Here is a 27,083-nt window from a genome sequence, read left to right as displayed (position 1 = left end):
CACCCGGTGCCCATTGCGGGCTCGGCTCTGAGGGCCTGGTGTCCGCCCGGTGCCCGTGGCGGGCTGGGCGCTGAGGGCGCGGTGCCCTCCCGGTGCCCACGGCGAGCTCGGTGCTGAGGGCTCGGTGCCCGCCCGGTGCCCATGGCGGGCTCGCGCTGAGGGCTCGGCGTCCGCCTGGTGCCCGGGGGTGGCTCTGAGGGCTTGGTGCCCCCGCCTGGTACCCATGGCAGGCTCGGCTCTGAGGGCTCGGTGCCCGCCTGGTGCCCGGGGCGGCTCTGAGGACTTGGTGCCCGCCCGGTGGCCGCGGGCGGAGCTGGGGGCTCGGTGCCCGCCCGGTGCCCGTGGGGGGCTCGGCTCTGAGGACTCGGCTCTGAGGGCCCGGTGCCCGCCCGGTGCCCATGGCGGGCTCGCGCTGAGGGCTCGGTGCCCGCCCGGTGCCCGTGGCGAGCTCGGCGCTGAGGGCGGGCGCGGCGCGGCCCCTCCCCGGGGCGGTGCCGGGGCCGGCGGTGGCGGCGGAGCGGGGCCATGGTGAAGATCGGCGTCCAGCAGCCGCCCGCGGCGCTCAAGCCGGACAAGGAGAAGGAGAAGGCGGCGGGGGGCGATGGGGTGGCGGGCGCCGTGCTGCTGCCCCCGGGCGCCGTGAGTGGGGCGGGGGCGAGGGGCGGCGGGGGTCGAGGGGTGCAGGCGCTGCGGTGCTGCTTCGGGCAGGCACCGGCAGAGGTGTCCGGCTTTACCGACGGCTTCGGGGCTTGGTGGGTGCCCAGAGTTGAGAGGAGCGGGGAGGGCGTGGGGCAGGGTAGGGGCGCCCTGGCGCCAGCAGCCGTCCCTGGGCACGGGAGTGAATGTCCAGCGCACACAGGGGCAGCAGAACTCATCCCTTCGGGCGGGTTAGCCTGCGGGAATGTAATTTCGGATTGGTCATGCACGGGTGGATGTCAAATCCTGCCATCTCTGAAGGCTTTGGATTGGCACGGGGAAGAGGCAAGAGGAGGAAAGCAGATGGTGCTGGAGCAAGATGGGAAGCCAGGGGCTAAGGGCACAGAGCTGTAGATGCTTTCCAGATGAGAGTTGACACGGTGATGTGGAGTTGCCCTGCTGGCTCCGGGTGATGGGTAGCAGGGGGGAGCCAGTGCTCATGCCTGCAGGGTTGGGATCCCTTCGGGCACAAGGGGAGCGAAGGCACTGGAACATCCATAGCAGAAGATGCAGAAGGTGCGCTGGGGCTGGGCAGAGCTGTGTGGGTCACTCCCGGGCTGTGGGAGCCGTGGCCGGGCAGTGCTGGGCAGTGCCAGGGGTGGCATGGGCAGTGCCCCTCTCCAGCACGGACAGCAAACCAGGCACTGTTGTGTTTGGATGCCGGGCAGTGTGGGGGTGGCACGGGCAGTGCCCCTCTCCAGCACAGACACTGAACCAGGCACTGCTGTGTTTGGCAGGAGTTGGATGTTTGTGAAGTCTCTGATGCTGGAGAGCCCCACTTGCCAGCCCTGCTGTGAGGGTGGACCTGCTGGGTGGATTCCACTCTGTATTGTGAGGGTGTCATCCTGAGCTGGGCCTGACCCACGGCATCCACTCTGCCCTGTTACAGCACTCCTGTTTCACAGGAGGAGTTCTAAATGGCATTTCTGTATCCCTCATAAATCCCTAGGCTGTGCATGTGGTCTGATCATTTATTGAACCCTAGTCTCTCTCTGACTCAAAGAACGATGTGGGAGCTGTGGTTTTGCTCTGTCCCTGCAGCAGTGCAGAGTGTTCCTCCTCATGTGCCTCAGCAAACAAGTGGGAATGGCTCTGGAGAAGTGCTTGGCAGCAGGGGCTTCAAGGAGACTGCCCTGTTCTGCAGAGTTCAGGCAGTCAGACCATGATGATCTCTATGTGCTCACAGCTCTCAGCTGCACTGCCAGGGTCTGACTGAGCTCAGTCTGTCATGATTGCATCTGTTAATCTCAGCAGGGAGCTCTGCAGAGACCTGGGGGAACGTGGTTGACAGTGACCTCTCAGTGATTTCCTGACTGTATTTCCTAATTACAAACTCAGGTGCTCGCTTGCTTCCTGCCTCTGATGTCCAGCCCTGGAATCTGACTGTCACACTGGACTTCCAGCTCACCCTGCCATTAAACCAGCCTTCCACAGCCAGAAACTCAGTTCCTCTGTTGATCCTGCATGAGTTCAGGCAGGATCTGTCCATTTCTCAGGAGCACTGTGAGAAAAGCAGTTTAAAAAGTAATAAAGTGACAGAAGCTTGTTTCTATCATTAGTGCTGCCAGATCCCAGCAATCAAAATTACTCTGATTCAGGTCCTGCCAGATGTATGAAATTGGCTTAGGTAGCAAATAATAAATTTGGGGGTTTTTATGTTGCTTTGGGCCTTCCTCTGACTCCTGGGAGGCAGGGGGGTGTTTTTTTAAGCCCACCTCTGTGAGCTACAAAGGAACCTAAAAACATGAATTTGGAACAAAGGCTCCTTAACAATCTCTTGATTCCAGACAGACATGTAAGAACATCAGCATAAGATCCATGCAATAAGGGCAGGAGTGGGTTACAGCGAGCCTGTGCTGTGTGAGGGTGTCCAGGGAGCAGCACATCCCCTGACATCAGGTGGCCTCTTCCTGATGGTGTTTTTCAGAGTATGAAAATGGATTTCAGACTATGACAGTGGATTCTTTGTTGTGCTTGGGCTTAGCTGGACCTTTACCTTTGTCAGACACCCAGCTTGTGGCATTGGTCTTTCCATATCCAGGCTTTTTTTGCCACACTCCAATAATTTCTGCCTGTGTGTGTCTTTCTCGAGCTGCCTCACAGCAAAATGGCATTGGTGACATGCAAACAAGATGCTCTGCATTCCTCTCCTCTTTGATCTCATAACTTCAATCCCAGTGATAGGAGCCAGAGCTGGGAGATGATTCAGCGGCAGCTTCTGCAGCCTGGGGATTTTGGCAGGTGCTTGGTGAATGCAAAGATGCAGCAGGCAGGAAGATGTCTGTAATGCTAATGTGTCCTGAAAAGTAGTAGGTGAGCAGTCCTGACAGCAAGCTTGCATGTGCCTGAACCTTGTTTCTCCCTGCACAGCTTGGCTTGAATCAGGAAGAATATGCAGAATATTTAAACTCCTGTCAGAAAAATCCCTGTAATTTTGAGACTGTTGCAAGACTTTAAGGGATTATAGATGAAACAATCCTGTCATTTAGTAGGAACTGTAGGGATGTAGCAGCCTTGAGCAGAAGGCAGCTTGAGGTTATGCAGCCTTTGTGTTCATTGGGAAATATTTGTTCAGATGCAAAATAGTATTCAGGAAGTTTTAATTGAACTCCATATTTGCAGTTTAAAATGGAAATAAATAGACACATAGGCTGTGTCTGTAACTGGGCTGGAAAGTGTGCTCCTTGTGATTGAGGTGAATGTTGAAATCCACAGGAACCAAATAACTCTGATGGCTGGAGCTCTCTGGTTAAAACGTGGGTTGGGTTTTTTTTTTTGATCCCTTGTGCATCCCTCTAATAATTGCTCATTATTTGGCAGACACAGTGCAAGAGCCAGAGAAGGTTTCATGAACAGCTGCAGCCTGACCTGGAGTAGGTGGAAGTGGGCGGAGGAGGGCACCTGTCAGCCCTCTCTCTGCGCAGAGTGCTTGGGGGAATTGGCGCCTGGCAGCCAACACAGGCTGGTGTCTGGGGACAGGGGGTCTGCAGGAAACACATCTGGCTGATCCAGGGGCTGCTTTCACAGGAGCCTCTTGTCCTACCTCTGGGAAAGGACTGCTCCTGCAGCACTGTTTGTCTCTGGAAGGATGAGTGTCGAAGTCAGGGCAGTGTTTGCTCAGGTCTGGCTGGTGGGACAGAAGGGTTTACGGTCCAGGCAGGACTGGCAGAGCTCTCTCCATACCCACAGCCTGGTGAGCCTGCTGGAAACACCTTGGCAGTGCCTCACAGCCCCAGGGGATGCAAGGAGCTTTCCAGGGTGCACACAATGCTGCCTGCAGGCTGTGACTGATGTTTTGCTCTTGGTTGGCTTCAGTAATATCAGGCTTTGATTTGATGTCTTTCATCCCATCTGCATTCCCAAAGCCTTGACAAGACTCAGTGGCCTTTGGATCACACCCTTCCGGGTTGAATGGAGTTTCCCACAAGGAGCTGCTTGCTGCCTGGCACTGAATCCATCCAGCCCTCTGTGTCTGGGTGGTCTCTCTGTAGTTGCACCTCTCCCTGCTGGGTGCCCCAACTCCTGGCTGGCAGCTGAGCTGTCCCAGCCCCCTCCTTGTTGCCACAGCCCCACACCCAGCGTGGTTCCCTTGCTTGGCAGAAACAGCAGGGCAAAGCCTGGAAACTCATGGGGAGCACATTCCTGAGGACCCCTCTGGTCCCTGTGAGGAACCTCTCCCCAGTGAGGAGCAGCTCTGCTGTGCATGTGGAGCTCTAAAGCAGGCAGACAGTGCCTCAGAGCTGGGGCTGGTGCCCTGTCCATACTCCCCTGCCTTTCCTGATGCTCAGCTGGGAATGCTTTGCATTTGCCTGAGCAAGCCCAAGAGGCTCAGCACTTTGTGGTGGCAGCAGGACAGCAGTGCCACTTGTGGCTGTCCCAGGGCTTTGCTTCACCTTGAGCAGTGATGCTGCAGAGCTGGGCTCCAGCTCAGGGGCAGGTGGAGGAGCAGAGGCTCTCAGGGCACATAAAGCAGGGTCACACCAATCTGTGGGTGCTGCTGTGCCAGGGCAGTGCTGGGTTTGGTGAGCGACTCCTTTGCACAGTGTTGTGAGGTGGGAGACAGATGGCGAGGGAAGGGGATGTGAGGAAGAGTCTTTGAAAAAGAGGCTTTTTCACAAAGCAAGCTGGAAATTCAGAGAGAGGAAGGAAAAGCTTGCTGGCAGCAGTGTGGATTGATTGTGCTCATTGACATGTTGAGTCCAGCCTTGAGGCTCTCGAGCTGTGGGGGTTCTCACCCTGTTCAGGCTTAGGGAGTTGAATATGAATATCCTCATTTTAAGAAGCAGCCTCCTGTCACAGAAGGGTATTGCTGGTCTTTGCCCAACCCTCCTATAACCACCATGGTGATTTCTTTTTGTGGCCTATATGGAGTTGTCAGCTTAAAGAGAAGCACTGTCATTTGGTTTTGGTTCTCTGTGGTTTGGGGATGCCCTGGAAGCAGAGGAAAAGGTTTGAAATGGAATAAAAAAGATGTTCTGGACCTCTTGCAGGATCTGCTCTAGTGAAATACTGGACTTCAGTGTCTTATAGGACTCCAGACATGAATATTTGATATTCCAGCTGAGCATGACAAAGGATCTGACTAAAACTGGCAGAAGGATTAGGACAGAGAGTATCTATTCCAAGCAGAAACATTATAAATGCAACTGAATATTGAAACATGTAGCTGTCTTTCACCAAAGAGATGTAGACTGAAGAGCTGGAGCCAGAGGAACTGGAAACAGCTGTGCAGAGGTTTGTGTTCTCCCAGAGCTGGGGCAGAGCTGGAGCCAGCCCAGCTTTGCATGGAGGAGCTCTTCACATGGGAAGAACCTGTTGAGTTTACCTGCTTTGAGCACAGCAGTTTTGGTGAGGTTTTTTTTTTTTGGCTAAACACAGAAAACCAAGAAATATCTTTAAACAGAAGAGTTTCAAAGGGTGCAAATGAACCAAAAGTAAGTATGAGACAGAAGCCCAGAAGAAGGGAGCTGAATCCAGCAGAGCACTGCAGCCAGGTCTGGAGAGATGGAGGATGAGGTGTCCTTGTGCACTGCTCTGCAGTTCCTGATTTTGTGCTACCAAATGTTTGCTCATTACCAGGTTTACAGGAGATGAAAAAGTCATCTTGTAGGTGCATATTTTCTTCCCAGGTGATGTGTGAGAACCTAGGAATGTTTGGGTATTTTTTTAATGCCAGTGTTACCATTTGAAGGAGGACAGTGTGAGGATGCTGGGTTTTTGCACTCATCTCTGCACTTGCTTTTCAGAGTTGTCTTCCTTGGTGCCATGCCCTACCTTTGAAGTCAGTTTGAACAACAAAGAGAAGGGTAAATTTGCCTCCTCTCTCATGCTGTTGTTAAACTAGACACCTTTTCTTTGTGGTGAATTTTCAAGTGTAGGATTGACTGTCACAGTTTTCCTATACTGTTGCTGGGAGAAAAGATAATAGCTGTCAGTGTTCCAGAAGGGAGCAGCGACTTCATTTTATGGTGTGACACTGTGCAAATCCTGATTTTCAGGGAAGAAACAAATACTGTACCCTGAAGTCTGGTTCCTTGAAGATGACAGGAGATGCTGGACTCTGCCCCAATGCTTGCAGTGATCAGTGCAGGTTTCTGGCTGGGACTGTCCCTCTTGTCTGCAGAACCAGTAGAAGGCAGGATGTTCTTGGGCATCTTGGGTATGCCTGTGTCCTTTCTTCCAGTCACATCTAGAGGAAGAGTGAGGAGGGACAGTGCTGGCTTCATTGGCCATAGCCAGATCAGCAGTGCTTGGCTTGCTCTTGGTGAGATCCAGAATGCCTGCTCTGACCATCTCTGCCAGCTCCAAGGTGGGTGCTGTGGTTTTAAATTGCACACACCCAAAAGCTCTCCAGACATGGAGCTGTCTGGGGGAAGCAGGGAGAGCCCAGTGGCAGTGTCCAGGTGAGTCCTGTGCTTCCTCAGCCTCCCAAGGCATCACCAGAGGTGAAAAGCTTCAGGTGAAATCATGTGAAACCTTTGGATGTGTCTTTTCCCATCACATTTTCTGCTTTCAGATGTGTTGCCACAGCACCCAGTCCTTCACACCTCTTGCAAAATCAGCCTCTGTCTCCCTTGGCTTGTGCCCAGGGCCACTTGCATGGGTTGCTGGTGGGTTTGTTTTACATGGGAGCAGTTGTACAATTGCAGGCTGGGAAAAGGGGAGTGAGTCCCAAGGGACAGCTCAGCACTCTGGTGGGGACCCAGGCTCATGGCTTGCTTCTTCCAAGCCCTGCATGATGGTGGAAGCAAACAGACTGGCTTTGGTAGCAGCTTCTCTTCCCTCCACCCAGGAGGGGAAGGAAGGCTTAGCTACACCAAGAGCAAGCTGAAAGCTGTTGGCATTTCCTTACCTCAGTTTCACAGTGTTCTTGGATATTTTTGGCATTTGTGAGAGGTCTTTTAAGGAGTCAGGTGTCTGCCCACCTGCATATGTCTTTATTTTTGAGTCAAGGCTCTCTTTAAATTTGCCAACCTCTCAGTTTAAGAGCTTCCCCTATTCCCAGAGCAGCTGCTCTGCTTCACTCTTGCTTGAGCTGCTTTTGCCTATCATTGCTCTAGAGAGGTTTGAGACCTAGTGCCAAAGCTCAACCTCCATTCTTCTCCTGGGGAAAATTCTTTTAATGCCACCTCCCACTTCAGGGAGTCTTTTGTAAAAAACCCTAAACAACCCATGGCCTTCATTCACAGGGCTGTGCTGGCTCCTTCCCTCTCCCAGTGAGGTCTGCCCATGTGCTCCAGAGCCTTTTAGCTGTGGTGTTGCTCCATGGCAGAGACTGATTTTCCCCATCACTGCAGTGAGTGGCCTGGAAACCAGGCTGTGTTTATCAGAATCAGTATTTTGGCAGTCAGGCTGTTAAATGCCCAGGTTGGGATTTTTTTTTTTTTTTTTGCCACTTTGTCACAGCTGTTTATTTTCTCTCTGCCAGCCTCTCTGTTCAACAGGATGCTCAGGGCTTCAGCTGTGAGCGTGGTAAGAACAGTCTTGTTTTTACCAGGGGCTTTGTTGGCTCTGCTAATGCTCTGAATGGTTTTACTCCTGGGAGAAGGAGAGGGAGGCTGGAATCATTCCAGCTGGAAGTTGTTGTGCCTCTGCCAAAAAAACAAAACAAAACAAAAATATGGAAATTAATTCCTCACCCCTGTGCGAAGAGGGAGGAGAAACAGCCCTTTAGTTCCATAAAGGGATGAAAAAAGGAGAAAAGAGGGGGATTTATATCTCTCTTGCCAATGAGGGAGAAGGAAAATATGATCACTGAGTGCTTAGGAGCTCCCACATGCTAGGCTGCATTTTTAACATCCTGCTGTCTTTGTCATATGGCAACAATGCTGGGGGTTTTAATTAGCCAGTGGTTGTTTTTGATATTCTAATTTCCAGCACTGTGAAGCGACTCCTGAGGCAGGTGGCTTTGTTGCTAGTCACATGCTGTGGTGTCACTCAAAGGTGTGAGTAGATTCATTTATTGCAACTTTTTTTTGCCTTCAGCTGTGATAGTCTCTTAATTACTGGCTTGCTTTTGGGTTTTTTTGCTTCCAGGCATCTTTGAATCCAAAAGTCATCAGTTGTGTTCCCTGTGGAAATGCTGTGGCCAGTGCAAGCGCTGCTCAAGGACTGTGAGCAGGGACTTTGGTTGCCTTGGAAACTGTGTGCCATATATATATATGTGTATATGTGTGTGTGTGTGTTTTCCTCTCTGTCTGTGCATGCAGACCTAGAGCATCAGAAATGCCCTTCAGCCTGGAAGGACTCGCCTTGCAAGTGTGGGTTCCTTGAGAGGCCTCTCATTGCCAGTGCAGAGCTCTGAGCCCTCTCAGCCAGGGCAGGTCCTCAGGCAGTGTTCCCCCATGGGCTCACCCGGTATTCTCCTCATTTTGCTTCCTCTCCTCTCTCCAAGCATAACTGCTCTTAAGGGCAGGACTCATTTTTTGTTCATCTGGCACAGGAACCTTCTTTGGAGTGTCAGGGCTGCTTTGATGGATGCCAGGATGCCTTTGCTGTGATATTTTATCTCTGTTCCTCTTCTTGTCTTCCTTTGCCTTTTCCCTGTGTGTAGTCTCTCACCTCCCTGCTGCAGAGCTTGGCAGGTGCTGCAGTCTGGGCCCTGCCTGCCCACCCAGCTGGCTTTGGCCGTCCCTGGGGCTCTCCACCACAGAGTTCCACTGTGTTGGAATTCCTGAGTGCAAGTTAGATTGTTCTGATGAGGGTTGCTTAACTTTGGAGCCTGCATCCTTTGAGGAGGCCATGGCAGTGTCTGCAGTTATGTCAGTGCATCAAACATTGAGAGCTCAGGCTGCTGCTCCCTTGAACAGTGTCCCACAGAGTGATGACATATTTTAGATGGCACTGCTCTCCAAACTGCATCCCTTTGCATTGCATTTCTCTCCTCACTTGTCAGTCACCAAAATCACATCTACTATTTTTAGTCACCCCACGCTTCTTTTCCTGTTGGGGGTGTATATTTAGACATTTGCCAATCTTTGTCCCCAGTTTGTCAGGCCTTGCTACACCTAAAATGAAAGATTTCAAACCCATGTGTTTCAGAAATGCAGAGAGCAGGGTTTGTGGAGGGCTCCTGTGTTTCTGAAGCTGCAGGAGCAGAAAAAGGCCCAGAGCTGAGTCCATCTCTGCCAAATCAATGTGTGGCTTGGGAAGGGATCAAGGCATGACATGACACTTTTCATTTTCTCACTTCTGTCCTCTTCAGCAAGGCATGGCTGATGAAGGAGCAATAATGTCACATTTCTATTTTTATAACCTTCTCCTGTATTAATGAGAAATTCCAAAGGCAGCATCTCACCAGGTATGGTTCTTGTGAACAGCTCCTGCAGTGCTGTGTCCTAAGGCTCAGTGCTGTGAAGTTGGGGGGATTGGCTCAGCCACAGGTGTCTGGGAGGTTTCCCTGCTCTGACTCACTGTGGCCTTTGAACTTGATTTCCAAATCTTGAACCAGACATTGTGCCCAGCCGGGTTTCTGTCCCCCAACCCCCTTGCAGGAGAACTGTTCCTTAACCATTCAGTACAAACCAGGGATAACAGGACATCAGCCATTTTCGTCATGTCCTCAGCAAGACCTGAAATTCCATAGAAAATCCACGAAGACTGAATCAGGGCTTTTCCCCACCCCTCAGGCTACTTTCCAGCCTCTTCTCCCCCATAGTCTGTATCATGCCTCCATCCTTTCCCATCAGGGTATTTGCTGCCTGCACTCTGTTGCTGTGCTGGCCCTGTGAGCTGGCAGGGCACTGAGTCATAGTGAAGAGCCTGTTTTATCTGAGGAAAGGAATTCCTTTTTATATTCCAATATCCTGTCAGCTGCTGGTGCTGGGCTGAATGCCTGACAGCAGTCAGAGTCAGCATGTCTGGGAGCTCAGGCTTCTGTGTGGAGCTGCCTCTGAGTGTCCCAGTGGAATGAAGGATTAGCAGGACAATGCCAAGATGTGCAGGTGCTTTTGGTGACAGGTGGGTGCTTTTCTCCCCATTGTCCATGCAGGGGAAGAGTGAGCTGTGGCTTCCCCTTGGCTTGCAGAGCATAAGGAGCTCTACCCACTGCCTCTTCTGAAATGGTTCCCGGGAAAGGGAGCAGCCCAGCCCTTTCTGTAGGGTCAGCAAAGTGGCACTGCCCAGGAAAATGGAGCAAAGAAGGGATCAGTGTGTGGAGAGGCAGCAGGTGCTCTGCAGAGCTGGGGTGTGTCTGTGCATCCTCCCCACATGCACATCTCTAGTGCCTGGACCATGGACATGCTGCCCTTCTGCCACTGCTGTTGCTTTTCCTTGTGTCACAAATAAATGTTTGGCCTCTGCTCAGCCCAGGGAGGGGAGGGAGGGCCTTATGTTCATCTTTGTGTAAAATACGTCCAGCTCTTGGAATATTGTGTTTAAAACAACAAAAAGAGGAAAGCCCATTTACTCAGCTGTCCCTACCTCTTCCCAGGGATGGTTTTAACCCCAACCTTTGCCATTCCTCTTGGCCAAAAAAACCCCAAGCTTTTTCAAGGCAGAAAATTAATAGGATAGCTTGTTGCAAGCAGTGTGTCTGGTTAATGAATTCTCTGGAACATTGTTAAATATCTGGTGAATGCACACCATTTTTGTGGGTTAATATTTTGATTTTTGTCCGTTGGAAATGCACACCTTGGGGAAATGAACTCTTCAGGAAAATCCTGCTGCCAAGTCTGATTCTCCCCTTGCTGGGGAGCCAGGCATTCCTAGGCAAGAAGAGACAGAAATCAGCTGTGATGGATTTTCTGGTTTTTGGAGTACCCTGCTTGTAAACAATTCTGCTGCAGGGAGTGGGGGTCCTGTGGGAAATGAGGTGTCTAGTGGTACAAGCAGGGCAGCAGCCTGTGTAACAAACTTCTTGGATTTTTGCAGGCTGGTGCAGATGGGGTGTCGTGCTGGGGATGCCTCCAGCCCCAAGCTGAGCTGCAGACTGATGTAGCTGCTTTTAAATTGTCATTTATTCACAGTGATAAAGGCTGGTGGCCTTTCCATCTGCTGGGCTGGGGGATGGAGACACACATTTTTAGTCAGGTTTTCCAGGTGATTTTTATTCAGTATTTTGCAGGACTGTGTCAACTGTTCCCCTTGGCCTGCCTGGCTGCATTTTTAACCTCACTGCCTAAATTGCTGCTCTCTCAGAATGGTTGCTGTTGATTTTTTTCTTTCCTCCCTCAGAATTTGGGGGTTTAATAACTTCTTCCAGATAAAAGCTCTGCTTTGCCTCTCCCACCTTCTCCCACAGGGCAAAGCTCTGGCAATTTTCCTGAAGCCAGGGATGTCTTGTAGGGAGCAAAACCCATCTTTGGCAATGAGAGGTGGGATGTCTCACAGTGTCTTTGGTCATGCAGAGAGGACAGAGCTGCCCTAGCAAGTAGCAAACCATTGTGGGCTGGTTTCCCCTCTCTACCATTCCTCAAACACAGCTTTTCTCTTAGTGGGAGTATTTTTTTGCCCTTTGAATTGCTGTGTCCTCATGAAGCTTCTCCAGGCCGTCCCTGGAGCCAGCACGGCAGCCCCCAGCAGGAGCAGTGCTGCGTTCATGTCTTGGTTTGGAAAGACAGGTGCCTGCTAAGGAAGGCAGGAGCCTCCCCTGAAATGGAGAATGTAAACTCTCCCCACTCCTCTGAATTGCTATAAATTTTAAATTAAGGAGCTCTCAGGCAAAAAAATATGGGAGCAGGAAATAACAGTTCTTTCATAGGGAAGAAAAAAAAATAATAGGATAAAATAAACAATGCAGTACAGTAGAACAGCACTGACAGAGTGAGAACCCAACCTGACACCCTGTGGGTCAGGGTGTTGGTGGCAGCCCCATTGGAATTGTGGCTCAGCCCTCCTGCAGTGTCAGGGGTGGTTCTGCTGGAGCAGGGATCCTGTAGAGAAGGATGTGTTCTTCCTCTGAAGATCCAGTGGAAGGAGAGGCAGCTGCTGTTCCTCTGGGGAATCCAGTGCAGAAGCCGTGCTGGTGTCTCAAAACCTCTGGATTATATCTGGGTAGCAATGCTTGGCTCCTCCCTCTGGGCTCACATCTCCCAATGGGATGCTGCAGTTCTTATCAGCCATGCAGTGACATTCAATAGCTGTTATCAGCAATGTCCCCTCCCAGGGAGGTGTGAATGTGGTCACTCAGAGAGAGAGATAAGGCAAACTGACCCCTTGAGAAAGGTAATCTGCCATACAGATGGGAATAGAAAACATCTTGCATTGCAATCTTCAACAATTAACCACCACAGCAACCTGGCACCCTTTGGGTATGGTTCACTTGTAGAGCATTAAACATTTTCTCAGCCTTGCTTCAGTGTCAGGAGATCTTCTCCTTCCTCTTCACCCCCACTGTCTGCACTCTCTCTGTGATGACAAGTGTCTGGGGAAAGCTGCTTTTGTGAAACACTTGACATCCAGCATGACTTTCTTGTCCTAGCAGTTCATGTCAGAGAGCCTTGAAACTTCCTCTAGTAATGTGATTTTTTTGCTTCTTTTTTTCTGTTCTTAGTGGCTTGTCAGAGTTGCTGCCTATTGTCTGCAGAAGGAGAGGAAAAATGTAATATTTTTCAGCTTGCTCATCCCTTTATTTACTGGAGGAGCAGCAGCAGCAAACTGATTGCAGTGATCCTTCAGTGCAGGAAGCTGGAGGTGAATCGAGGTGCTGTGGGTCTTTCAGCAGCTGGGATGAAACAGAAATAAATGTAGATTAATTTCTCCTGGAGATGTGCTGGAATTGTAGCTCCCCAAAGCAATTTGGTCTTGGCAGTTACCAGGTTGAATGTGATAGGAATAAAAGTATCTGGAGGAATCCCCATTGGCTGGGAGTGGAGCAGGTAGGAGAGGGGCTGCGGGCTCCTGGCTCTGCCCCTGTTCCTGCATCTCAGTGGAGCTCCTGGAGCAGGGAATCCCCACCTGGCAGGGTCCCCATGGGTGCCCCAGTGATGCTGGGGTGTCCCAGGCTGGGACAGGAATGGTGCCTCCAAGCCTCACTGAAATGCTGCTCCTGCAAGGGCTGCTCCAAGGTAGGGAAAGGGAAAAGAGGTGTTTGCTGCCAGCTGGGCTGGGCAGAGCTGGTCTGATGCCACCTGAGGGTGGTGGGGACACAGAGGCCTGTCCTGTTGGGGCTTCAGCACTGGCAGCACTCTGTGGGTGTTGGTCACGTTATTCTGGAGAAACATCTCTTCCTTTAAGAAGTGAGGAACCTTAGGAATGAGAGGCTGATGTTTGCTTTTCAGTCATCATCCCATTCGTGGCAGTCTCCAGGTGGAGAGTGTCTGTAGTCAAACACATCAGATCTCAAATGGCACAGAGGGGTTAATCTGCAAGAACCCTCCCTGGTGCCTCTCACATCAGATTCAGATCTCAAATGGCACAAAGGGGGTTAATCTGCAAGAACCCTCCCTGGTGCCTCTCACATCAGATCTCAAACAGCACAGAGGGGGTTAATCTGCAAGAGCCCTCCCTGGTGCCTCTCTCCCCAGCCTGCCTGCTCAGCTGAGGGCAGCTTTCAGCTCTTCTGTATGGAAACTGGGGCATCTCTGAACCAGCTCCTTTCATCTGCTTCTGAAAGGCCTTGCATCATTCTGCTTAACATGTGAAGGGTTATTTTGGTAGAAAAACAAGAGCATCACAGGTTGGGATGAGCTGTCTGTGGGAGGTAACCCTGCCTTTGCACTGCCCTCTGTTGTCAGGGCTGTGACAGGGTGAGCTGGCCACTGTCTGTATAGATGGGGCAGCACTCTGAAGAGGATAGGTCTGTTTTCTTCTGATGCCCTGTCCATTTTCCTTTGGAGCTGTGCTGCAATGTGCTTGAAAATGAAGTTGAGATCAGCACATCTGTTTGTGTCAGCTCACCCCAGCAGGACCAGGAGGTACCAGTAATTCTAATTACAAAAATCCCCAATGAGAAATTCTGCCATGAGTGGCAGCATTTCAACTAAAAAATTTTGACTACCAGTAATTCCCATCACAAAAATTTCCAATGAGAAATTCTGCCATGAGTGACAGCACTTCAACTAAAAAAAATTGACTATAAATACATAAATGCTGTTACATTCAGCAACCAACAACTAAGAGTTCCTGATCTTATTTTTTATTTTTGGTCAGTCTTTACCTCCCACAGAAACAAAGCTTGTCTTTGTTCTGAACAATTGGTGGGAAGCTGATGATACATGTCTGTGTATATTCACACAAACACACACACAGAGACTTTTTTTTCAATGCATATAAATATATAGGTATTTAATGTAAATAGTTTATGTACCTGGGGTAAGGGAGGAAAAATGCGCAAGTGCCAGGTGTGAAGTAGCTTTGCAGGGTGGTGCTTGCCCTGTTCATTGCACAACACAACTTCTTTGGATGGGACAGCAGGTTGCTGGTACCCCAGAGCACCCTTGGATGGGTTCAGCAGGTTGCTGGTGGCTGGTACAGCAGATTGCTGATGCCTTGGAGCACCCTTGGATAGGTTCAGCAGGTTGCTGGTGCCCCAGAGCACCCCTGGATGGGTTCAGCAGGTTGCTGGTGGCCTGCACTAGCCTTTGGATGGGAGAGCAGGTTGCTGGTGGCCCAGAGCACTCTTAGGATGGGTTCAGCAGGTTGCTGATGCCCCAGAGTACTCTTTGAGGTGCCAGCAGGTTGCAGGTGCCCTGGGGCACCCTTTGAGGGTTCAGCAGGTTGCTGGTGCCCTGGACCACCCCTGGATGGGTTTAGCAGGTTGCTGGTGCCCCAAAGCACCGTTTGGAGGGGACAGCAGATTGCTGGCGGCCCAGACCACCTTTGGATGGGTTCAGCAGGTTGCTGGTGTCCCGGAGCACTCTTGGATGGGTTCAGCAGGTTGCTGGTGGCCCAGAGCAGCCTTGGATGGGTTCACAGGTTGCTGGTGGCCCAGAGCACTCTCTGAGCTCAGTGTCTGTCCCCAGGAGGAGCCGGGCCCTGCGGCGCAGGGCCGCCGCTCGTCGCTCAGCGGGGTGTGCTACCTGACCATGGGCCTGCTCGTGCTGCTGCTGGGGCTGGTCTTTGCATCGATGTACGTCTACAGATACTTCTTCATCACCCAGGTAGGAGACACTTGGCAAGCACTTCTGACTCCATCAACCCAAGCAGCCTTTGAGGGAGGTGCTGCTGGATTTTGTTGCTGGGCACTGCAGATGAGGCATTTCTTAAGTGCTAAGCTCAGGCTGACCTCCATTCCCAATGCCATGAAGGGCCTTCCAGAAACCCTCCCCTTCCCTTATGGCTTTGTTTTGCTTTCTTATTAACTGCATAAAAATATCCTGCCAGTTGTACCTTCTAAACCCCATTGCCTGGGGTACAGCAGTCTGAAAGCATGGCTTGTGAGGGGAGAGCAAGCCTGGAGAGAGCTGGGGGGTACAGGCAAGGGAACAGCTTTTTGCAGTAGGTTTTGTAGGCTCTTGCTCAGAAAAACTCTGTAGGTGGGACAAAAATAGGTGCTGCTATTAATAAAGCAAGCAGAGAAGTAAGAACAAAGTGGGAGATGATGTAGAAAGTGAGCCCTCAACCTCCATTAAATTCATCACCTTTTCTTCCACATTGTCTTTGCAAAGCCTGGCCCAGCCTGGCCAAGGCACTGGGCTGGCAGCACTGTGGAGGGTCAGAACACAGGGAATGAGACAGAGCAGAGCTGCTTTTTGAGGAGGAAACTGCTGAGCTCTGGCTTGCTGAGTGTTTAGCCAAGAAACCCCAGAGCACTGATTTGCACTGGAGCCCTTGTTGTGCTGTGGAGTGGCTATTAGTGAATGAGTTCTCCCAGGACTGCTGCTGCCTTCAACTCTGCAGCCAGCACTTATCCACTCAGCAGAAGAGTCTTTTTATATACTCCTTTTCTCCATACATTTCCTTGCTGTCAAATTAATTTGCAGTTTTGTTTCAAGAAATCATCAGTGCTTTGTTACCCATTCCCATTCACACCTGATCTGGAAACGCTGTGACAGCCCCAGGGCTGCTCCCCCCTCACACACAGCCCTGTCCCAGGTGAGGACACCTGTCCCTGGGCTTTTGGTGGGGGCACTTCCCTGGGAGAAGCAGCCCTGGCCCTGAGGGAGGTCCTGGCAGGGACACCTCCCATCTGCTCAGAGAACAGCAGCTCCTGTTTTGCTGGGAGGTGAATCCACTTTGTTTTGCTGCATTTGCCACTCTGAGCTACAAGGGCCTCTAGAAATGATTCTCTGCTCACCCCAAGCTTCTATGCCTCCTAAAAATTACACTGTTTTTTTAATGCCTCCTGCAGAAAAATGCAGTTACTGGAAGCCATGGCTATGGAGGGATGTGAACAGCCTGGTGAGGAAATATAAGAGTTTGCAGGCAGTCAGTTTGCCTTGCTGAATTACTCCTCATAAAAGCCAGCAGGGAATTCTTTATTCCCTTTGGACCTGGCTTGTGACCATGTTCACAGGGGTCCAAGGATGAGGGAAGAGATGAGGATCTGACTCCGTGTTTCAGAACGCTTGATTTATTATTTTATGATATATATTATATTAAAATTATACTAAAAGAATACTAGAAAGGATTTCATCAGAAGGCTGGCTAAGAATAGAAAAAGAAGGCATGAATAACAAAAGCTTGTGTCTCAGACAGAGAGTTTGAGCCAGCTGACTGTGAGTGGCCATTAATTAGAAACAACCACATGAGCCCAATCACAGATGCACCTGTTGCATTCCACAGCAGCAGATAACCATTGTTTACATTTTGTTCCTGAGGCCTCCCAGCTTCTCAGGAGAAAAATCCTAAGGAAAGGATTTTTCATAAAATATCCTGGCTACACCTGGCTAGCATGAAGTGAGATGTGATCATTTCACAAGGGTAGCTTGCACTAGGTTCACCAAGAATGTTTTCTGCTAAAAAGCTTGAACTTACAATATCCTCAAGCATCTGATGAGTGTTTTACCCAGCAGGGGTACACTCCTGTTTGCTGTGGCTATTGGGGGGTGGTGTTGCAGCCATGCCTGGATTGTGCTGTACCCCACAGCTGCCCCGTGAGAGCGTGTTCCACTGCGGGGTCCTGTACGAAGACTCGCTGTACTCGCCCTTCAAAGGGCAGCTGGAGCTGCACGAGGATGTCAAGATCTACATTGAGGAGAACTACGAGCAAATCAATGTGCCAGTGCCCCAGTTTGGAGGGAGCGACCCTGCAGACATCATCCATGATTTCCAGCGGGTAAGGAGCTCCTGGGGCCTGTGGGGGCAGCCATGGGGCTGGGCTGGGTGCACAGCTCCGTGCTCATGGCCTAGCACTGTCACTGCTGTCACAGGATCTATTCCTGAGCTGCCCTCTCTGGGCTTTTCCAACCCGCTCTGCTTGCTGGGTAGGGAGGTTTGTTTAACACAGTGTCCTGTCTTCCCTGAATTGCCTCTCCTCACCCATTTTCCCAGTCAGGGTTCATTGCAGAGAGTTGACTTGTGTCATTCCTGTGCTTGGCTTGCAGGGTCTGACAGCGTACCATGACATCACCCTGGACAAGTGCTACGTCATCGAGCTCAACACCACCATCGTGATGCCTCCTCGCAACCTGTGGGAGCTGCTGGTCAACGTGAAGGTACAGCTGCAGCCCTGCTGCTTTTCTGCATGCTTTCCTTGAGTTGGAAAGCTCCTGGCAAATCAGAACTGCTGTGTCTGGGGCAGTGAGCCTTGGCCCTGAGTCTCCACGTAGAGTGAAGGCTTCAGCAGGTTTGACTGAAATACTGATTGTGCAGACAGCACAGTAATGCTGGGCACGATGAGCAGCCTGACCAGGGAGACACAGAGAAGCAGCAGGTTCCCTCCCTCTGGTGTTCACTGACTGTAGGAATCAAAGGAAAAAGGAAGAAATTCCTTCCTTTCCCCTCCTGAGTTTTGCACTGTGGTTTGCAGAGCTCTCAGTGTCCCTTGGGGAGGAACAGGCCTTCAGCACTCACCTTTCTGGGGGAATCTGTGCTGCCCTCCCTTCTGGGCTGCAGCACCAGGCTTGGGCTCATGCAGTTATGCTCACAGCCAGCATTAATTTGGTTTAGTACCAGCGATTTTGTTCAGTTCAGAAGCCTGTGCTGCTGAAAGCAGCCATCTTAAAATAGAATACTATTTAATCTTCACAGCAGGAAAAAAGCACAGGATTTTTCAGACTGCAGAAGGTACATATCTGTCTCAGTCTTCTGCAGGTAAATCAAGGCACTGAGCCTGGGTCTTTTATCACTCCTGTGAGGGTCTGCTTAAAAAAAAAGGAGGGAAAAAGACAATCTAATTCTTGCTCTTAAATTCTCTTTGCTCACTTCCTGCTATGTGCAGTATGGCGAACTTTGCAGTGTGAACTCAGAGACAAGCATCAATGCCTGGAGAGAGCCTGATCTCCAGTCCCTGTCAGTTTGTTTCCTTGCAGTCCTCACAATTTCATGCACTGTGACTGTCTGGAAAATGTGCTGGGAACCCTGCAGGGGTACAACACACATTTACTTACAACTCATCCAGAGCTGTCACAGCTCCTGACCCTGGCAGGTGACCAGTCCCTGGGGCAGAGGGAAATGGAAAAGGCAGGATTGCAGAAGCTGAGAGAAAACAACTGAGAGATTGGGAATGCTGGTCACATCCTAAAATAACAGATATATTTGAGAGCCAGTGAAAATGATGCATTGTCTTTGAATTTAAAAAGGGGATGTGCTTATGCTTACATAAGCACATATGAGGTCATATGTGAAGAGCCCAAAGCAGGTGTGAATTTAAATGACCTCCTGGTTATTGAGATGGTTCAGTAGTGTCCAATCTGTCTCTGGAGGCTTTAACCTGTACCTTAGAGACATTGTTTTAAAATGATTAGTTTGGTTTTGGGTTCAGGAAAAGTTTTCCACCACGAGGACAGTGAAGCAGTGGAACAGGGTACCCAGAAAGGCTGTACTGCCTCCTTGAAATTCTTGAAGATTTCAAGACCAGGTAGGATAAAGTCCTGAATTAGCTGTGATCCTTTGGGCCTGTCATCTTTGTGGCCACATGTGGCGGGGGTGGCCTTGCTGATCAGGCAGAAAGCTCAAGTTTATTCCTGCTGCAGGGAGGATCTTTATGACCCTATGACTTGCCCTGCTGCTCAAAACTGCTGCCTTTTGGATGCTGGGTGAGCTTTGTTGGTCCTTGGACTTGGAGACTTTTTTCTTCTTTGCATCTCTGAATACAGTCAAGTCCCTAATGAATGAGAATTTTTCCCCGCAGAAAGTTTAGTTTTGGATCTGTTCAGTGACTGCATCCCTGTTTCTACAATCAAATCACAGTCCAGCAGTTAACACCAGTGGTTTGCTCCAGCAGACTGGGGCAGCTCAGGGAGTTGGGGAACCTCCTTTGCTCTTTCCTCCTGGCCAGCCTGGTGCCAGGGTGCCCCTTTGCAGAGTGGCTGCCACATGCACTGTGCCTGCTTCTTTCAGGCTTTGTTCTGCACAGGTGTGACAGTTCAGTGACCAGGGCTGCATAAAAGAATGGAGGGATGCTCCCCACTGCAGCAGCAGGAGCCTGGAGGTGACCCAGTTAAATGATGGACCATCCACATCTCCTGCAGAACACAAGATGCTCAGAGCTTTAGCTTGCTCAAAGCTCTTGGCAGAGACTTGAAGGTACTGTCCTTATTGCACTGCCATGGAGGAGTGGTGATTCCCCCTTCACCTGCCACAGCTGTTTCAGTCTGAGACAGTGAAGAAACTGGCCTGTGTGCTCATGTCTCTCTGAGCCCTCTCTCCAGGGCTGAGAGCCCCAGCCCTGGCTGTCACTTTGACAACCCCTGCCAGGAGCTGCATGCATCTCACAGCCCCCCTGCCTTCTCTATTATTGAGAATCAATAATGGAATTTCTTACAGAACTGAAGTGTTAGTGCAGTACAAACTGGCACTAATTCTCTAATCCTGCAGTGTTAGAGGACAGCCTTATTGATCTACCTGGCTGTGCCAGCTCAGCACTGAGTTTAGGTAGTGTGTTTCCAGGTGTGTCTCTGTGGAGATAAACAGTCCTGGGAAACAGAAGAGGTGAATCCTGAAATGGTGCTGCTATTGCTTGGTTATTGCCTTGGTTTGAAAAGACAGGTGTCTGCTAAATGGAAAATGAAATGGAAAATGTAAACCCCCTCCCTGTGAATTATTATAATTTTGAAATTAAGGGGCTCTCAGGCAAAGATGTGGGAATAAGAATAACAGTTCTTTACTAGGAAAATTAAAAATACAAATACAGTAGTACAAAAGACCCAACAGTCACAGAGTGAGAGCAGTCCCTGCCCCCTGTGTGCCAGGGGGTGTCCCAGCCCCATCCATGAGGGCTCAGCCCTCCTGCAGTGCCAGCTGTGGCTCTGCTGCAGCAGGGATCCTGCACAAGGGGGGAGTTTTCCTCTGCAGCTCCAGGGCTGCTGCAGATGGGCCTGGGCTCCCTCTGGCCATGCAGGGCAGCAAAAAGCTGCTCCTCTGGCAATGCAGGGGGCAAAGGCTGCTGTGCTGTGCCAGGCTCAGATTGGATCCAGGTAGGAATGCTTGGCTCCTCCCCTGGGCGGAGCATCTCCCCATGGGATGCTGGGATTGGATCAGCCCTGCAGGGACACTCAGTGGCCATGGACAGCAGAGATCTCCTGCAGGGAGGGTTGGCTGTGGGAGAGATAAAGAAAAAACTGCCCATGGACAGCAGAGAACTGCCCCAGCTCTGACAGGTGGGGATAGAGCACACAGCCCCCAGCTGCACCTTTCAGCTGGAGACAGTTATGCTTACCTTGGCCCCAGGGTCTGACTTTTCTTTTCTTTCTTTGACTCTTCTTAAGGAAAAGGGACCAGAGGTGATTTTTTGCTTCATGATCTAGTTAGCACCTGCTCACAAGTGCCGTGGTCCAGGCTGCCCTTGTTACACAGCTGTTTGTTGCTACAGTGATGTCCAAACATGAAAGATGCCCTGAGCACCTGGGAATGAGCTTGCAGACAGTCTCCAGTGCTGAGCTGGGGAAGATGAGACCTCCATCTCTGGGGACACACTGAAACCCTGTTTTATCCATCCCCTGGTAGCTTTCTGCCATGACACCTCACTTATCACCCTGGCCTTCACAGTGGCCTCTACCCAACAGCAGGGATGTCACTGCCCCAGACATTCCTGGGGCAATGAAGGTGTGTGGGGGGCTCAGGTCTTCTCTGAATGTGCTGCCCATGGCACATCTCTAATCCCCATTCCTGTGGGCACTGTGGCTCTGCTCAGTGGACCAGAGAGGAGAGGAGAATGTTGAAATCTGAGCTGGGCTGGTGGTTTTGGTTTTTTTCTTTTGAAGTAAATGTAGAGTGCACATTTCAGTGGAGTTCCTGGAATTTTGGTTAAGCTTTTATTTCTCTCCAGATGGCTTTGTTGTACTCTCATAGTTACAGTTTTGGGCATCCTGCTCTAAAATTTGGGTCAGTTTATAACAGGGTTGATCCTACACTGACTTCACCCCTTATGTGAACATTCCATTTTTGGATCTCATCTATTTTGTGTGCACTGTGCCAGTAGCAAGGGACAGTTTCTTGCAAGGACAAGGTCACACATTAACTGGCCTCAGTAAGTGGAGCTTGAGCCCCAGCAGTTTTCCCCAGTTTGGTTGTTCATGGTGCTCTGTGTGAAACAGTTGTGTTCAGGGGGTGTTTGTGCCTTATTTCAGTGGGAACTCTGTTCTTGCAGAAAGGGACATACCTGCCTCAGACGTACATCATCCAGGAGGAGATGATCGCCACGGAGCACGTCAGCGACATGGAGCAGCTGGGCTCCTTCATCTACCGCCTGTGCAGCGGCAAGGAGACGTACCGGCTGCGGCGGCGCGGCGCCCGCCGGCGTGAGGGCCTACCTCATCCTCATCACAGCCTGCCTGCCCCTCACACCCTCATCACAGCCTGCCTGCTCCTCATACTATATGATATACCGCCATCTTGGAGCCATGAATCCCATTGACTTATATAGAGCAAAACCCATTCCCTTTTTATTGACTTGGAGCCAGTGACCTTTGAACTTGGAGCCATCATGACGTCATTGGAACCACATGGTCCTTTCCCTTAATGAAGTCCTTGCTGGCATGGTGCCAAATGGCTCCATGGCTCCAGGTGGCGGGTCATCACAGGCTCATCACAGCCTGCCTGCTCCTCACACCCTCATCACAACCCCTGCCCCTCATCCTCATCACAGCCTGCCTGCTCCTCATCCTCATCACAGCCTGCCTGCCCCCCACATCCTCATCACAGCCTGCCTGCCCCTCACACCCTCATCACAGCCTGCCTCATCCTCATCCTCATCACAGCCTGCCTGCTCCTCAGCCCCTCACACTCTCATCACAGCCTGCCTGCTCCTCAGCCCCTCACACCCTCATCACAGCCCCTGCTCCTGCCCTTCAGCCCTGACAGCCCCCGATCCTCATCCTCATCACAGCCCCTGCTCCTCAGCCCCTCACAGCCTGCCTGCTCCTCAGCCTCTGACAGCCTGCCCTGCTCCTCCGCCCCTGACAGCCCCTACTCCTTATCCTCATCACAGCCTGCCTGCTCCTCATCCACATCACAGCCTGCCCTGCTCCTCATCCACAGCCCTGCCCCCTGCTTCTCACCGCCCTTCTCATAGCCCTGTCTAATCCTCCTCACCCCACATCACAGCCCTGTCCCTGTTCCTCACCCCACATCACAGCCCTGTTCCTGTTCCTCACCCCACATCACAGCCCTGTCCCTGTTCCTCACCCCACATCACAGCCCCTCTCTGGCTAGTGCAGCCATGCTGGGCTCTTTATGACCAGAGCTGTGTTTCCCTCTGGGGCTTTGCCTTTTCCCATGTAGTTAATCCAAGCCCAACTTCAGGATGCTGCTGCAAACGGGTGCTGAGTGCTGTGTTTGTGTCATCCATCAGCCTGATACAAATCCTGCAGAAATGATTGCAGGAGCCAGCAATTTATTTCCACGTGGGCTCCTGGGGCTGAACTAATAGCAGTGCTGTTGGGAATTGTTTGGAAAATTTCCCTAATGAAGGCACCCGATTCAGTGGCAGCTATTCAGAGCAGATTAGATCTGCAAATTGCCTTTAATTAATTAAGTTCATAATAGTACGGAAAGTGTTGTGAAGAGGGAACATTGGACTGTGTAAAAATGATTTCATGGAAGTTAGCAATATGTATCTTATATTGCAATGATAACATTGCTGCAAAATACTCTTTAATACCAGTATTTGTATTAATTTGCTTTTAAGGTATAGTTAAAGGCTTAACTGGAACATGTACCTACAGTCAGTGGGGTTGGGGTCTCTGGGGAAGCTGCAGGGTGCAGAGATCCCCATGGCTGTAGATGATGGTGCTTTCCCAGTGGGAGCTGCACTGACTGCCACAGAGTTAAATTTACACAGTGCTCAAAGATAACTGGCACAGCCCTGGCAGTCATTGGGGCACCCCAGGTTTGCTGTAAGGGGGGAGGAGCTGCCAGCAGAGCTGCTCAGAGCTGAGGACCTGCATTTGGAAGGCATGGGGGGGTGTTACCCAGGGGGAAGCATTGCCCCAGGCTGGGGCCACAGCAGGATCAGGCACCCAGGGATACAAACAGGTCTTTTAAACACTTCTTGGCTGTGACTTCTGCTGGTTTCTGGAGGCTTTCTGGTCCCTGAGATACCACTGAGATGCTGTCAGCTGAAACCAGGTGTTGCCAGATGACTCCTTCAGCCCATAGCAGCTCTTACTGCAGGACTATATCCTAGAGAAGGTTGTTAATTCTTCCAAAGACCAGATATGGCTGCATTCCATATGGGCTATGCTGTTCCCCCACTTCAGTGTTCAGAAGTTGCATCTCATCTGCTTTCCTTCCCCTCCTTGCTTTGGTTCTTACAGATTCTCATTTGTTGATTCACCTCTCTCCTCTGTTTAAATCACCTCTAGGTATCAGTCGACGTGAGGCTGGAAACTGTCATCGCATTCGTCACTTTGAAAACACTTTTGTGGTCGAAACTGTTATCTGCCAAAAGTCATGAAGCACTCTCCAGATGTAACCTCCCTTGGCTTTGCTTGCACACACATGCTCTCAGCCCTCTCTTTAGACATGGTAATCTGGCTACTTTTTATACTCCCCCCAGCTTGTGCAGCTCTGACCTCTGGGGTCCTTTGTGGCCCTTCCTTCCCTGCTACCTACCCAAGACATTGGCTGGGCTTAAATTTACACAGTGCTCAAAGATAACTGGGGGTAGATGCAGCTTCTTCCACATAACAGAATGGAAATCCCCTTTGGGAGCAGGTTTGGGTAGAGGAATAGAAATGCTGGAAATAGGTGCTCTTTTCCTGGCTGAGCAATTTCAGGCTGGGATATTGCTCTGGGACAGAGGGGGTATGCACAAGAGGAGGATTTCCATTTCAGGGCTGATACAGTGACCTAAACCAGGTGCACTTAGGAAAGGAATAGTTGTGAGGCTACAGACAGGGCAGTTTGAGAGCTCAGCAGAGGGAAGGAGGTGCCAGCAGCAGAACTGGTGGTTACTGGCAAGTCAAGAAGAAGGTTTTTCAAATCTTTTAACAGTGTGTATTCTTGTGTAACTCCTCCAGTGAAAGCTGTTTTGGTAGCAATCACTGTAATCCAGCTGTGTATCACATTATTTGCAGGCAGCAGTGGAGTACAGATACTGATAGAAGCAAGATTCAGCTGATCAATATACTGCAGAGAAATTGTTTGAACAAAACTGCATTTCTATTGATCATCAGACAGAAGAATTGCAGAGTAATTAAATATTCTTCCCTCTGTTCCATAAATGTAGTTAAAACTAATTAGGTTCTTGAAATGCAGGCAGTTTTTTGGCTTGAAAGAATGGGGTGAGTTTCAACTTGGCACATTCTTGTTAATTGGTTTCCAGCAAATCTGGACCTGTTCACCATCTGTTGAAGTGAGCCTGTTGTTTTGGAAGAGGAAGGATAAAGTAAATGCAAGTACAATCATTAACTCAGCAGAACCAAAATGCAAAGTTAATATATTTTAAACTTCTGAGTGTTAATTTTATGAGTTAATTACGTGAAAACAAAACAGGATCTCAGGATGGTCATGTAATGCAATAGGAATTAGTATATTGTTAGAGGCTGAGTATTTATTATTTTATATAAACATAGCTATGAATATTAATTTCTGTCAAGTAGAGGAGGACACTTTGGTTTCATTCTGCTTTAAGCTTGATGTAAAATGAAGAATTAGGTGCACTTCTTGCAGGTTGGTGTGGAAAGTTTCCCACTGCCAGATGGGTATTTACTTTTCTAGCATTGTGTTTTCCCAGCAATAACTTGCTGCTAGCCCCAGCCTTTAATTGCCAAGAGGATGACAAGAAGTGGGTCAGAGAATTGGTTCACTTCATGGAAGTAACTGGTAAATTTAAGCCCTCATTTCTCTTCATTTCTAGAAGCCTGAGGCTGCACTCAGGTGCACACAGGCCTCTTGCCCTCCCCTCTGGTTCTGCATGATGTCATTGGATGTGCTAACTGTGCAGTCCCGCAGCTGTAAGGGCAAACCTTGGTTCTTTGGGGTCAGCTCATGTGCTCACTGTTCCATAGGGTGAGAATGCAGTTGTAGAAAGAAAACATAAGATGCTTTGTATATTTTGTCTGGTGGGAATCTTACTTCTTAGGAAAAACCCATGGGATAATAAAGTCTTTTACCTCTGATGTGTGAAGTGTGTGTTGGTCTGGAATGGGAAGCACAAAGCTGTGGCTGGTGGGAGGCAGCAGCTGGGGGGTCCAGCCCAGTGGGATGGATGCTGCAGTGGGGAGGCCCTCCCAAGGAGATGGGAGAGCTGTGGGATGTGGCTGCCCTGCTGGGGAGCTGCCCATGCCTGCAGGCTGAGGGCCCTTCCCTCTGCCATCCCTGGGACACCCAGGACAGCCTGTGTGGGGAAGGTGCCCAGCTCAGCTCTCTGAAGCAGACAGATCCCTCTGCTGCTCAGGTGGCTCATGGGCACTGGATCTTTGTGCTCAGCCCTGCTTCTCCAGCTGTTTGATTTCTACAGGAAATGTGTCCAACATGACCTAAGCCTCCATTTGCCTCCTGGCTGGCTCTGCAGGGCCAGCCTTTGGGGTTTTTCCTTTCCTCACTACACCCAGAAATTAAGGGGTCCCTTAGTGCCCTCCCAGGCTTTCTCCCCCTGTTTTATCCTTCTGGCTGGAAAGCATCAGAATATTTTTCCTGACCCTGACTGTTCCTCTTTCCACAGTTAGTCTCTGGTCAGTCAGGGAGGAAGTTCATGTTTTGCTCCTTACAGTCATTTTGGCTGCATTTTGCATTTAACTCTTCAGTGTATGGGTGCTTTTTCCATCCTGGGGCTCTGAGGGGAGCTGCACCTTACAGTGACTCTGTTTGCCAAAGCCTCTTCTCCCAGGCTGGCCTCTTTTTCCACAGCTTTGGGCTGAGGAAGCAACTCTGCAGCTCTTTGTAGGAAACCTGAACCTTTCAGACATGCCTCTGGAAGGCTGAAATGCTGATACTGAGAATGTGATTGATGCATTCCAATAAATCCAGATAGCAGTGAGTCAGCAACTGAGACTTGTCCACTACAAAAAAAAAAAACAAAAACAAAAACAAAAACAAAAACAAAACCAACAACAACAACAAAAAAGCTTGTTTTGTGAACCTGTGTTTTCCAAATTTCCCTCAGGGTTCAGATTTTCATTTTCATTTTCATTGTTGCCTCTTGCTCTTAAGAGAACTTAAATCAGTTCTACTCCCTAATCTTGCTCACACTCTGGCAGAAAGCTGCTTTATTTGATTGCACAGTGGCACATATACAAGCTTGGCAATAAAACTTGCTTTAGGAAGACTGGCAGAGATGCAGCTGAAACCCTTAAAAATGGGTCACTGTGATAATGGCTGGCATCTAATATAATTTACTTTCTAATACTTGCATATTGCAGCATGGCTCAGGCAGGTGTTTAGCTCTGCCAGACAGTGCACAG

The 27,083-nt window shown here is 50.2% G+C and overlaps 1 protein-coding gene across 1 annotated transcript; it reads left to right on the top strand.

The window, feature by feature from the left end:
• Positions 1 to 455: 455 nt before the first annotated feature.
• On the top strand, positions 456 to 25,799 carry ITM2C (integral membrane protein 2C). The gene is made up of 6 exons (XM_074546787.1): positions 456 to 639; positions 15,099 to 15,236; positions 17,165 to 17,353; positions 17,622 to 17,732; positions 21,827 to 21,977; positions 24,042 to 25,799. Exons 1-6 carry the CDS (start codon positions 526 to 528, stop codon positions 24,131 to 24,133), a joined length of 795 nt encoding a protein of 264 aa, XP_074402888.1. The 5' UTR covers positions 456 to 525; the 3' UTR covers positions 24,134 to 25,799.
• Positions 25,800 to 27,083: the final 1,284 nt, after the last annotated feature.

Source organism: Zonotrichia albicollis, chromosome 9 (genome assembly GCF_047830755.1).
Source record: "Zonotrichia albicollis isolate bZonAlb1 chromosome 9, bZonAlb1.hap1, whole genome shotgun sequence".
Lineage (NCBI taxonomy): Eukaryota > Metazoa > Chordata > Aves > Passeriformes > Passerellidae > Zonotrichia > Zonotrichia albicollis.
Note: the sequence above shows the minus strand (reverse complement) of the source record. Positions and strands in the feature narration are given on the sequence as shown.